The sequence below is a fragment of the Syngnathoides biaculeatus genome, chromosome 9 (genome assembly GCF_019802595.1).
Source record: "Syngnathoides biaculeatus isolate LvHL_M chromosome 9, ASM1980259v1, whole genome shotgun sequence".
Taxonomy (NCBI): Eukaryota; Metazoa; Chordata; class Actinopteri; order Syngnathiformes; family Syngnathidae; genus Syngnathoides; species Syngnathoides biaculeatus.
The window spans coordinates 22751112-22765146 of NC_084648.1; the positions used below are offsets into that span (position 1 = coordinate 22751112).

The window sequence follows — 14035 nt, forward strand, 5'->3', positions numbered from 1 at the left end:
TTAAAAAAGAGCTCACTAGAGTGACAGCCAAAGTTGGATGTTTTAGAGACAAGGAGACTTTGATGGTTTTGACATGTCCAAAGGCGAGTGAGTGAGTACATTTGTATTTGGATGCTGAGGATGGAGCTGCCAGGCAAAAGAGCGAGAGGAAGACCAAAGAGAAAGTTTATGGATGTTGTGAGGGAAGAAAGAGATGAGGGGAGTGGGTGTTAGGAAGGAAGATGCAGGAGACAGGCTTAGATGGAAAAAGATGACACTGTGGCAACCCCTAAAAGGACAAGCCGAAAGGAAAAGTATGTTTACTTTTGGCTTCAACTGTACAGTGGTACCTTGACATATGAGTTTTTCGAGATACGACCTATGACGTACGAATGACTGTCAATAGATGGCACCGTGATCGTGAAGATGCTGAAATGGACAGGTTCTGCTCAGCTTTTCGAGCTTCACTCAGTCTTTATGCGTCTCGCCTCTGAAGCATCTCTGTGCTGCTGTATTTGCATTTTGTTACTTTGTATTTAATACGAATACATTTTCCACTATGTGGCCCAAAAAAAAACAATTGCTATGGAAAGCGGTGAGAAGAGGAAGACGTCTAAGTATGTGAAATAATGGAAAAACACGAACAGGGTGTCCGAGTGAGCGAATTGGCAAAGAATTATGACCATTCTACGTCAACCATATTGGAATGCCCTCAGTAAAGGGCAATGAGTGAAAAGGAGTCACCACTGGGTTTTAGTCACTTTTTAATTCAACACTTAGGCAGCACACACCCAATGGTATAACAGATAACTGCTCCTCCGCCACACACTTGCCCCCCCTAGTATGCTTTAGACTGCTCACCTCTTCAACCTTAAAGGGGTGCATTCATAATTAAACCTACTGTATTTCAATATGTACGATTCACACAGAGGCAATCCAAGTCGGTCACACCAGTCAAGGGGATGAAAATTATTTTGAAGCCACAGAGCTGAGGAGGAGCCGACGACGGAGAAATTAAAATAGTGACAGATGGAGCACCATAAAAGGTGCGCAGTGATAGTTCTGACGATGAGAGAGAGGAGGAGGTTATCTGTATTACCAAAATAAAAGAAGCGTTGACAATATGGGAGAAATTTTCAGACTTTGTGGGGAAGAAAAATCCAGAAAATGTTACAACTGGCCGTGCTTTGGTACTCTGTAATGACACATGCCTTACACATTTGACAAAGTCAAAAAGAGGCATAAACAAATCTCCATTGACAGTTATTTTTTTAAAATGGCCATCTGTTGACAGAAGAATGCATTGCGAAAAAGGCCAAAGTTGTGCAAGACAAAAGACATGAATATAATTAAGCAAAACTGAAAAAAAAAAATTACAGTACCATTTATGTTCATCTTGCGTTAACTGGAAAATAAAATTAAGCTAAGCACCCTCAACATCCACCAGTAACTTCTGTTACCAAAAGTCGTCTCATCTCCAAGGTAAGTACACGTTACAAAAGCAGTTCCTTTCTTTCCATTTTCTTTTTTTTTTGTTTCAAATACACAATAGTAATCTCCCGTTTTTCACGGTTCATTGGGACCAGAAACACCCGCGAAAACTGAAAAACTGCAAAGTAGCGGGGATTTATGTTTATGTTGTTACCAGAACATTTAAAATATGTCAACAGCATTTATACTTTGCATATTTGAGACAATATGAGGTATTTAGTTAAATATTCACTTATACAACCTTGTTACCATAATATATACAGTATTATAAATTTACAATATTATAAAACAAATAATAAATATTTATTAATATTATGTTACTGGGATTGTTATCATTCATCACTCAGAAACTTCTGCAGCTGCCGTGTGGGTACCAGAATGTTTCATAAATAGTACAGCATTTTACGTTGCATACTTGAGACAAAAATTACAACATGTAAGTGTCTAGTTCAGGGGTGGGCAATTATTTTTCCAAAAGGGCCGAATGAGAAAATATTGTGGAGGGACAGGTGTTCAGATACTTATTTGCAGCTGTACCACAAAAAAATGTTTAAAAAATAAAAATAAAAAAAAATCATACATTGTGATTTCTGGATTTTTCTTTTTAGATTATCTCTCTCATGTGGATATGCACATACAATGAAAATTTCAGAACCCTCCATGATTTCTAAGTGGGAGAACTTGCAATATAGCAGAGTGTTTGAATATTTATTTTCTTCACTTTATGTGTTTTTGAAAGATAATGAATAAAGTTGTTTTACAAAAAATAATTAATAAACTTGTGCAATAAAATTGGTAAGCGGGCAACGTTTGCTACAATTAAACAATTCTTTGTTTTAATCTTAAAATTTGATTAAGATACCAGTGTCTTTATTTGCAAACAATAATTTGACATAACATCCATCTGCCAAACTGCAGAAAAAAAAAAATACAAGTTAACATGCCTCTTATTTTTTTTCTAGTTCAGTGAGAGAAATCTTGCCTCTGTTGAGCTTTAACAAGTGCATTAAAATCAGGTTGAATGAGGGAGAGACGTGAAGCACATTTGACAGATCATCAGTAAAAGAGGATCTGTATCTGGATTTGGTAAACTTCATTACTGAGAATGTTTGTTCACATGTATACGTGGATCCAAAAAGAACCAACATCTTCTGAGCACGTTTTCTCATGGTTGGAAAATTCTCCTTGAGATGAATAAAACTCCAGCAGCGATGCTGACTTAAAAGTGCTCAGCTAGTACTATATTTGACTCCAAGTCTATGAAATAAGCTCTAGCTGAACATCAATGGGTGCATCATTCACATTACATGCAAAGGTGAATAAAGTGAAAGGTGCTGCAGAGGTGAGTAGCTAATGGTTTGACTTCTTTCAGGGTTTGCGTATGAGTGAGAATTTTGTTCTCTAATCGATTTGAAAGAAATTGCAACTTTCTCATGAAAGCCTTGACCAGATTTTGCATTTCATGAACAAAAAGGCCCTTGGCATGCAGTTTCATGTCAGTTTGTTAATCCATGCTGTCACATCAAGAGCAAATGCTAAATCTGCAATCCAGTCTCTCTGAGAGCTCTGGGATCTTTTTGCCTTTAATTCTACAAAACTCTTGAATCTCTGCTTATAGGTCCAAAACTCTTTTCAACACTTTGACCGGGCTGAGCCATCTGACAGCGGTATGGTACCTAATGTCAACATGTTTGTGACCCTGCTCTTCTAAAAGTGCAACAAACTGCCTGTGATTCAATGCTCGTGCCCTGATAAAGTTAACTGTCTTCGTCACATCAATAAAAGCATTGTTGACTTGCACAATGTGTGTTGATGAATAATACAATGAATAAATACCAATTTGTGCTCTCTGGCAAGTTCATTCACTTTATCTTAGGGTTATGGAATCCATTTCAAAAGTTCCACAGTTCTCCCTGTCAGATTTGGATAGCTGTCAATGGTGACTCCTTCGAGTCTCTTCCATTTCAGTTCAAGGGTGTCCATGCATGCGTTTACCTCAAACAAATCACTCACGGCGGTTGTCACTGCTGCCAGCTCCTCCATAATCTCGAACTCCCGCATTATCCCTCGGAGAAACACGAGTAACTGTGCCATGTCGCACAACACAACTCTCACCCAAAGCCAGGGAGAAAAAGTCAAAACGGACTTTCTCAAATGCTTCTATTTTCTCCGGCTATATTAGCAGTGCAGAGTCCACCAAGCAGTCTTTCACAAACTCCCTCTCTGGCTTACAGTTTTTAGCTACTTATCATAAACCTGGTCCTGGTCCCTACATCCATGGCTCCGTGTAGCTTGGTAAATAGCCTTGCTGTTCTCTCAAGCTTCGCTAGCAAATCTTTCAATATCTGCGTTTTCTCAGTCTCACTCAAATGTCTATTTTTCAGCATGCTTTGTCTCATAATGCCGATCCACATTGTACCCCGTAAACATGGCGACCTGTTCACCTCAAAACAAATATACGGATTTAATCCTGACTTCAGTAATAAATATTTAGTAGTCAATATTTTCTTGAAACCACAGCCTTCAGCGTCCACCTCTCTTTTTTTGGCATTTGTAAACATTTTGAAGGGTTACCACTATAATGACTTGTTGCTAATCACACCCACTTCAACTTGTCTCAGTTACCCGGATATAAATGACGTAAATGACGCATGCAAAATTTAAACAAGTTTTAAAAAAAAAAAAAAAAAGCCCTGCTGATTTAGTCCATGCATTAAAGGAAGGCGTGGCCAGACTTTTTTTTCCTTCCCCAAATTGTACTTTTCAAGCAGTCAGTTTCTCGCGTTCGACCCGCGGCGGGGATGCGGGGGAGGGGGGTTGGTGTGGGGGGGTTGCATCCGCGCAACGCCGTAAATAGTAACCGGGAAGGGTTGTGTGCTTACACATATATATCCATCCATCCATTTTCTTAGCCGCACAATAGTCGAAGGAATGCTGGAGCCTATCCCAGCTGTCAACGGGTAGGAGGCAAGTTTACACACATGCAGACACAGGGAGAACATGCAAACTCCACACATTGAAGTCTGTGATTGAACAGCTGCGCCACCCTCATAACGTATGTTGTTGCTTTACCGTACCAGCACGAGAGGCTATTAACCAGTAATGATAAAATGCGTGCAAATTTCCCCGCTGATGAATGAGCCTCAACTGTGACAGCCACAGCTTTATTCTGTCAGGTTGACCCCCCGGGAGGTTAAAGGAGGACTAATTTGGGTGCGTTTTCTCAGTTTTGATGCAGAACAAGTCGTCATCTTGGCTTAGCTAGAACGAATGGTCTGTAATGTTAAGCACCCGAGACGTCAGGGGCGGCGTCAAGGAAGTTTCTTCCGCGTCTGGCTCTGAAAGCTGGCACATATCCAGATTTTGCTTGGATTTCAAATATGTTCTTTATTTTCATTTATTATTTTCAATTAATGTCCAAAATATATGTAATAATAATAATATTACTTCACATTGGAGGGTTTATTGTACATATGAATTTTGGGGAGAGTCTTCCTTTAAGATTAATTTTGAAAGTAGGTTTATTTTTCTTAATTCCAAGAACCCTTTCCACGGACCAGTTAAAGTGAGGCCACGGGCCCCGTAAAATGCCCACGGCTAAGTTAACCAATGACAATAAAAAACCTTTTATTGCAGTACAGAAATTCACAAACAAATCAAACGCATGATTTCTTCTCGAGTAGCACTGAATGTCCACGACGCACGGTTGTGACATTACTCCTGGCGCGTAACTGTTACATCACTTCCGTTTAGCCGGTGTGGCGGCCCCTATTCAACAAGAGGAACGTGTGATTGTGGGGATAACGGGGGATGTGTTTCACATCAACCCATTCTGGCCACATCTCCACAAATACTCTTTTGTATTTACGCAGCAAACGTGATAAATAAAGCAACCTTGCAAAGAAAACGCGATTCAATGTACACTAATTAAGCATACCAAAAGAGTATTAAAAGCAAAACAAGAGAGCAAATATGAGATACCTTTATGTACAGTTAATCTATTTAATCCAAAACCCTGTAAAATAACATAACCCCATCAACAATTGCTAATCTCGACAGCTCGTACCCTACAGTAATCCCTCTTCTACTTCATGGATAACATATTGCGGATTCAGTGCATCGCGGCGTTAAGGACCCCTACCCCACTCTCTACCAAAAAAGATGAATCACTACATACTAATGTGCCATCCCCAGCGCAACAACATGGATCAATGAATCCCAAAAAAAAAAAAAAAAACATGAAAAAGAAAAACAGTATACATTAGTACAGTACTGTAGCGGGAAGACATTGATAGGGTATAATGGGGCATCCCCAGCAAGATGACAGACCAATCTAGCACAATAAATAAATAAAGAGATAGATAAACAGCATATTTTAGTACAGTAATGTAATGTATAAAAAATAAAAATATGACAGAATATATTAGTACAGTACTGTAGCAGGAAGCTGCAATGATAGGGAATAATGTGGCATCCCCAGCAAGACGAGGTCTGGTACCAATTAACCACGAAAAACGAGGGATTACTGTATTATCCCACACTTGTGACATTTTTCAAACAAACCTTTGTTCGCCGAAAAGCCTCATCCTGAAGGAGGTGAAATCATTTTGAACGAGAGAGGTTGTTGTTGGGGAGGTAGGGAGGGAGGGAGGGGGGGGGAGACAGAGAGAGAGAGAGAGAGAGCGAGAGAGCGAGATGCTGGGTCAAGCTATGATGCAGCCAATACACTCAAAAGAGCTGATTAGGCCTTTTTTGGGCTTCTTAAAGTGATATAGTACTATGGTAAACCGACCTGGCTTTTTTTTTTTTTTTTTTTCCTCTCTGAGGTTTTCGGGGTGACAGGATGCACAGAATCTGCAAAAGGTGAAGCGCAAAGTAGAGAGGGATTACTGTATTTGTAATTTAAAAATACACTTTTTATTTTAGGATGTGGAGAATAAAAAATGGGGTGGCATTTTTTAGGGGCTGGAACAGATTAATGACATTTACATATATTTCAATGGGCAAATCTGCTTTGACCTAAGAGCAACTTGAGATAAGAGCTCAGTCATGGGACAAATTGAACTCGTATCTCGAGGTACAACGGTATATGATACACTTGTCACGGTGCTAATACAAGACAAAACTGAAGTAAATCAAGAGCTACGGTCGTTTAATATCGGTCTCAAGTGACGACCCACTTTAAGAGAACTAATGAGAGAGAATGGGTTCACCACAGCTACTCCCTTTCATGAGTAGTGGGGTGGGGCACAAAGCACTGATTTGACCATTACAAATGTTGTCGCTCCTGTTAAAACAACGCCATTCTTGAGGCGCCATAGAACATTGTGCATGAGCACAATGATGGTTAAGAGCACTAAAGCAAAGTGTAGGAAAGCAGAACGGAAGTCAACAGAAACTTAACTCCAAATTGACTGACCTCCATATATTGTGTCTTTGTAATTTTAACCAAGTTAGTCAGGGCTCGACAACATTTTTCTGAAATCATTAGTGAGAACCTCAACAATACTTGTAGTAACTTTGCTGTGGTTGAGGTGAGTGAACTCCTGCGCTATTGTGTGAGTGAGTGAGTGAATGAGTGAGTGAATGAGTGAGTGAGTTAGTGGGGGTGGGAGAACGAGAACTGTGAAGGCATGTGGAGCAGTGAGCGTGAGAAAGGATAGAAACGCAGCACGGGCAGTTGCTAGTGTGTACAGTGTACGAGTTTGGCAAGGACGACCGGGGAGGAGTAGTGTTCAAGAAAGGTGTGCAGAAAATTACCCTTCTCAGGAGCACACTATACTCTGACAACATTGAGCAACAATTTTTTTTTTACCTGGCTCATCAGAAGGAAGGCTTGTCTGTGTGTCCTCTGTTTGCATTTGCTGTACTTTTTCCAACATTATGGTCTGTTCATCATTTTCAGGGCTGTCAATCAGTTTTGTTGTTTCAGCTTGCTTTTCTTCTGCATTATTTACTGAGCTCCTTCCCACCTCAATAGTTGTATCTGATGTGGAGTCATCAATAACTGCTGTAGTTACTGAGACAGGTGTCACAAGAGACACAAAATTGCTTACAGATTCCACGGGAACAGCGGGTCTAGTTTCTACAAAGGGAAAGAGGAAAAATGTGTCAATAAAAATCCTTTAGGGTACATTTTCTTTAAATAAATATACCCTTCTCATGTTCTTCTGGTTGACAAGTGGGCACTAATTTTTTGTTGACAAGAGAAAACTCTTGGTGAGTTTGAGTGGGTGGGACTGCATCTGATGATAAACTATTGGAAGTCCCAACTGAAATTGTAGGCTGACGCCCAAAATCTGTTCGGACATCCTCAGATTTCACAGGATGATGCTGAAAATCAGTTATGGGATCATCAGACTTCATTGGTTGAATAGTCATCCCATTGGTTACTTCCACAGGTACGACCTTGAAGGGGGGGGGGAACGCAAATGTATAACAAATTTTCTCACATACCTAAACCAGTTTGTGAAAAGCGTATGAGTGTTTTACCTCATGAGCAACCTGTGGGACATGTGTCAGTGAGTGCTTTTCCTCTATATTTTTCTCTGGATCAGCAGGTGAAGAGGAATGGAGCAAGTCGTTTAAGTCAGTCACATCCCCAACTTCATCCACAGTGACAAAGTCACTCATGCTCAATGGGAAGGAATCGAAATCTTCACTTTCATCCTAATTGTACAGGATACTTTTATTAACAAAAGTAGCAGTAACACTCAGCTCAATGTTTTAAGAAATGCAGCTCACCATTTTAGGCAGTATAGCATCAGATTTGTTTGAGATTCTTTGTTCAACCATGTAGGATTTGGTTTTATCAGTCTCAAAACTGCAAGATGATCTAAGTCCTGAAAAACCCTCATGCTCCTCCTCGTCCTCCATTTCTCTCCTCTCTCTTTCGGTTATTTCCTCCTGCTTCCTATACCACTTGATCCTTTGTAATTTTTCCGAGGGCCTCACCCTTACATTTTGCTCTCTGTCTTTTGTCTCCTCCTTTCTTACCTCTTTTTCATTTCTCTCTCGCTGAGTCTTTAAGGCACCCTCTGCATGGTTCCTTTCTGTCCCTTTTGTTTCATCAACTACTTTTTCTCCATCCGTCTCTTTTGTTTGATTTGACACATTTCCCCCTTCTGTTGTCAGGTGAACTCCATTTTTATTTGGTGAACCTGCCATTTTATTTAGATGGTCAATTCTTGCTTCAGCATGCATCTCTGGAGAATCCTTCAGAAACAGGGATTATATGATCAGAAATCCAGGGAAATTAATAAACTTGACGATTCATAGCAATAACAAGAACCATTACCACTAGAAACAGTTTTCTTTTACCTTGGAAAACTCTGAAATGGTCACTTCTGTAGAAGTATTTTGACCAGGATGGGTCTTAATCTTGTCAAACTCAGCTGCATTTACAGTTGTCTGCACAATAGTCTCCTCAGATGATGCATCCTTCTTGTCAGCGTTCAAGACATCTTCAATAGTGACCACATTCTCTTTGTCAGTCGTTTTGTGTGCTTCACGTGCACATTCGGACAGCACATTCTTTGGCTCTTGAGTGGAACAGCTTCCATTTTCTCCCACCACTTCTTCTGAATTTACCACTTTTTGAGAGCCCTTTATCTCTTGCCCTTTTTCCATTTCCACAGAAATATTTTCATCATGTGCTATCTCATCTTCGTTGGCTGCACCTTTACTGCATCCTTCATTTGCAAGAATATCCTACAACATCAGATAAAATACAGGTATGTACAAGAATATTTTTCCACAAAAATTGGAAGTATAGCTTTATGTGTCAACTAATATACCTTAGATGATTGTAAGGTTGAAGGTAATACTTGAGCCTGTGCTTTGGGGTCAGGCTTGCGGGAAAAAAATAGAGGGTTGTTTTGTATAATGCATGGAAACCTCTGGAAGCGTTTGTAGACAGCGAGGGCCATAGCTCCAGTTGCCATTTCACAAATGACCTGAGCAAGAAATAAATAAGGTTTACAGCATTGTGAATTCTTTGGCAGTGACTGACACAAAGGACAGAAGCACAGTGACAAAGCAGAGTTATTTTGTTGATTTAGGACAACGCCTAGGTAATAGTGTGAGGGAATAGTGCGATGAAAAAGTATTTGGCTCCTTCCTGATTTCATTTTTTGTTGTTTGTTTGTTGCATATTAAGGCACAAAAAAATCCAAACATTTTTAACCCTCTGTGGAAAAGGTAATTGCTCCCTAAAACTAATAATGGGTTGTGCCATCCTTGGCACCAACACCTGAATTCAACGTTTGGAATACTTGATGCTGAGTCTTTCAAATCGCTCTGAAGGAATTTAGTCCCAATCTTCTTTGCAGAATTCTTTCAACTCTCATAGGGCAGAATTTTCTAGCATGAACTGCCCCTTTCACCCTAGAGAACCCAAGACATCCAAATCCTCTTAAAATTTTATGTACTAACTAAATTAATCAATAAGCATCAAAGGAACACAAAAACATAATATTTGGAAAAATTTACCAATTTACTTCCGGTTAAGATAATGGGTCACATATGACCGAGTGGGCCTTGAGGTCCACTGTCATGAAAAGGATGATCTTTTGTATGTTATTAATGAAAAAACAGCAGCCAGTATGGACCCATCCGTTTTTTCCACCACAAAACATGATTTTGAGGTATATGGCTTTTTATAACTCCCGCCATGAAAATCCTCTCGAGGGATTTGTTTAAGACAAGAAGCAGGAAGAGAAATTGGAGGCAGTAGCGCGCTCAAGCGGACTCATTTCTTTCTATTAGTTTTAGCTGCAGGAAGATAGCTTGTTGTTCCTTCGTGTTAGCCAAAATGCTGGCATTGCTGGATATTGCTCGAACACTCAAGAGGATGGATTTACCCTTCGTAAGTTTCCAAGAGACCCGGTTCATCGTGAAAAATGGATTGCATGGGTGCAAAGGACAAGAGCTTTGTGGGTTCCAAATGACATCGCTCATTTATTTTTTGGTATAGACATTGAAGTGAATAATGTTATGTATTTTTATCTATTTTAGAATCCTTATAGGGTTGACACTTAACCTTTAACTACCCAAAAACAATGTATTTAATGCAGACGTGAGACGTAGGGCTTAAAGGGTAGAAAGAGTAACTATGGTGCGTTGTGTTTATACAGTGGGCCCTTAATTATACTGGGTCATATGTGACCCCATGGGTTCTCTAGGGTTAAGGTCACACCACAGCAGCTCAATTGGATTTAAATCCGGACTTTGACTTGCCCCTTCCAAACTTTTTTTTTTTTTAGCCATTAAAAGGTGGAGTTGTTGGGGGCTGCATGATCCAAGACCACTTGTGTTTGAAGGCACAAACTGATTGACAGATGTTCGCCTTCAGAATTCATTGTTCCATCAATCACAGCAAGTTGTCCTGGTCCTGAGGCACTAAAGCAGCCCCAGACCATCACACTCCTACCACCATGCTTTACTGTTGGCATAATGTCCTTTTTACATCAGTGGTAACGGGCCTCACACCTTTGTTTTTGACTCATTAGTCCACACAATGTTTCCCCAAACATTGTGAGGATCATCAAGGTGTTTTTTGGCAAATGTGAGATGAGCCTTTGTATTCTTTGCTGACACAAGGGCGTTTCACATGGGAACTCATCCAAGGATGCCAGTGTCTTTCTTATGGTGGCGTAATGGACACTAACCTTAACCGAGGACAGCGAGGCGTCTAGGTCTTTAGATGTTGTTCGAGGGTCTTTTGTGACCTCCTGGATGAGTTGTCGCACTATTTTAGTTAGTTGTCCACTCCTGAGGCTTGCCACTATGCTGAGTTTTTGTGGATAATTGCTCCGACAGTGGTTCACTGGATCCCCAAAGCCTTGACAGTGGCTTTGTTACATTTTTCACTGATAATTTCAATTACTTTCACTTTAATTACTTTTTCCGCAAAGGATAAAATTTTTTTTGGGAGCGGCCTTGATAATTTTAATTGTCATTTAAAAACCATTTAGTATTTCCTTGGTTTGTTTCTGACTTATATCAAAATTGGATTGATGATTTGAAACTTGAGATATGCAGAGATATGCAAAAAATAAAAATTCTGAAATCAGGAGGAGGCAAATACCTTTTTACACCAGTGTATGTGTGGTATTTTTATTTATTTTTTACTGTGAATTTGATTTGATCTGGAAGTTGTTTCGTAATGTGAATCTTAATTTTTCCTCTGTTTTTACATGTAAATAGGGTTGAGGTTAACCCATCCATTCCAAGCCCTCCTCCCCCTACCAAAAATAAGCATTCAAAGTACATAATGTAAAAATAAAAATTATGTTCATTTATCTTTGGTGTTGGTCAACTATGCAAAGAGAAGGGTGAGTGACAAGCATAAGGCATCGTGGGGGACGGAGGAGGAGGCAAACGTTTGACAACCAAGAGTAATCATACGTACGAATGTACGCATGCACACAACTTCCATTAAAGTTTCTTGTGGCCCATGGTGAAGAAAGATGAATAAACTTGCAAAAACGCAAACAAAAAACTCCCAAAAAGTTGTACTTTCCCAATGTGTGCAAGCTTGTGAAAACGTGTGAAAGCATGTGATTTGGGAAACGAAACGCATCATGGGTAAAGATCAACTAGCCAATGGGATTCCACGAAGATGCTCTGGCGATAAACAATAGGGAGAGCAGCTCTGTTGCACCACACAAACCAAGATACAGGATGTGCATCTTGGGTAAAGACTGACATCCCTCCTAGCCAATGGGATAACAGGAAGATGTTACAGCAATAGCTAATAGGAGAGCACCTCTATTGCGCCATACAAAACAGGATACAGAATTTTTACGTTCAATGGAATTTGGGGGCTGAGAATCAAGCGCCCATATTTTTTTTTCATATCTTGAATTTCCATTCGTAACGAGACATGTTTAAGAGGAGGTGTTTCATAACCTGAATTTGTTGTTACTAGAGACGTTCGTAAGTAGAGGTACCACTGTATTAGCCTCTAGCCCAGAATTAGCCAGGACGGGCTCCAGAAACCTCGTGAGGATAAGCGGTATGGAAAATGGATGAATGAATGAATAATTTGACAATATCCCCCCGCAACCTCAAAAAAGCATATCTTTACTTAATTCCCAAGATATTAATTGACAGCGTTTCAGAACAACAGCTCGTTTATTTTGTAGGACGGCTGCAAAACTATTGCACAAGGTTATTGTAAGGCAATATTCAATAAGCTGTGGAATATAAGAATATAATATAATAAACTGTAAAATATGTCAAATCAGGTTTGCAGAACAGTATTTCAGTTAAGGCTTTTTAACAAAAAATTAGGATGATGTAAAAATGTGAACCTCACAAAATATTTTAAATCAGAAGGATTTTTTATTTGTCACTACAGCACCTATTGGGATAGAAATTTGGCAAGAAAACTGCAGAAATAATGAAAAAAAGGAGAAAGAAAATAGGAATGCACAGCCTTTCCCAGCTATCTTTAAGCGTTTTATTTTCCGTCTTGTCAATTTTTGATTTGTCATATGGTATGTTTGCTAAATGACTCAGCAAGGATTTCCTTAGTGTGTTGAGCAGATTTACTTGTCTTTAGCAGTGTTTGTCCTAGTGGAATCACACAGTTTTACCTTTTCTCCTTAATGTTGAGAGGGCTATTTTAGAAACATTTTGATAGTTACAAGTTACAGTGCCTTTTGTAAGTATTCAGCCCCCTTGGAGTTTTCAACCTTTTGCCATATTTCAGGCTCCAAACAAAGATATAAAATTAAAAAAAAAAAAAAATTGTCAAGAATCAACAAGCGGGACACGACCGTGAAGTGGAACGAAATTTATTGGATATTTTAAACTTTTTTAAAAAATAAAAACCTGAAAAGTGGGGCATGCAATATTATTCGGCCCCATTAATACTTTGTAGCGCAACCTTTTGCTGCAATTACTATAGTCTATAGTCAGTCCATCGGTCGGGCCTAGGAGCACGATTAGCGTTAATACTTTGAATGGCAGCAAAAATTTCTTCTTCTGTCAGATGGTTATCTAAGTTTTGCTTTGCCTCCTCTGATAGCACTGGAAATACAAGTGAATCAAGAAATGCATCCCTCTCAAGAGAAGTCTGTTGTCTCGGATTTATACAATTGTTCATAGAACTCCCTGAAAGTACTATTAATTTTCTTGAGGGTCAACAGTCAAATCTCCATCAGAAGTCCTTATGCTATTAATTGCCCGTTCTGTTTGTAATTTCCTAATCGTCCAAGCCAAAAGTTTACCCGCTTTTTCACCTTGATCGTAATAACGCTGCTTAAGCCATAATGAACTTTTTGTCACTTTATCTGTAGAAAATCTATTATATTTACTTCTTAAAAATAGCAATTCTTTATGTTTAAGTGAATCATATGTTTTTTAGATTTAGAACTTGTATAACGAATAATTTCTCCTCGAATGCAAGCTTTCAATGCTTCCCATCTTGTAGAGGCTCCCGTTTGATCTGTATTAATTTAAAAAAAATCAATTTTACTTTTTATGGATGTAAATCGCCAATTGCAGGGGCAGTGACAAAGTTTGTCTATTTGAATATTCATAGATATTGGTGCTTGGT

At 39.3% G+C, this 14035-nt stretch overlaps 1 protein-coding gene across 2 annotated transcripts in view; it reads right to left on the reverse strand.

Annotated features, from left to right (window-relative positions):
• The window catches only part of LOC133506297 (zinc finger protein 638-like), a 105734-nt gene that overhangs the window by 21981 nt on the left and 69718 nt on the right, over positions 1-14035 (reverse strand). For both annotated transcript variants that reach the window (XM_061830298.1, XM_061830297.1), the window contains 6 exons: positions 9267-9425; positions 8791-9180; positions 8215-8685; positions 7963-8139; positions 7626-7878; positions 7286-7555 (listed from right to left, as the gene is read on the reverse strand). In XM_061830298.1, coding sequence (XP_061686282.1) covers positions 7286-7555; positions 7626-7878; positions 7963-8139; positions 8215-8685; positions 8791-9180; positions 9267-9425 — 1720 coding nt within the window. The remainder of the gene's footprint in view (positions 1-7285; positions 7556-7625; positions 7879-7962; positions 8140-8214; positions 8686-8790; positions 9181-9266; positions 9426-14035) is intronic.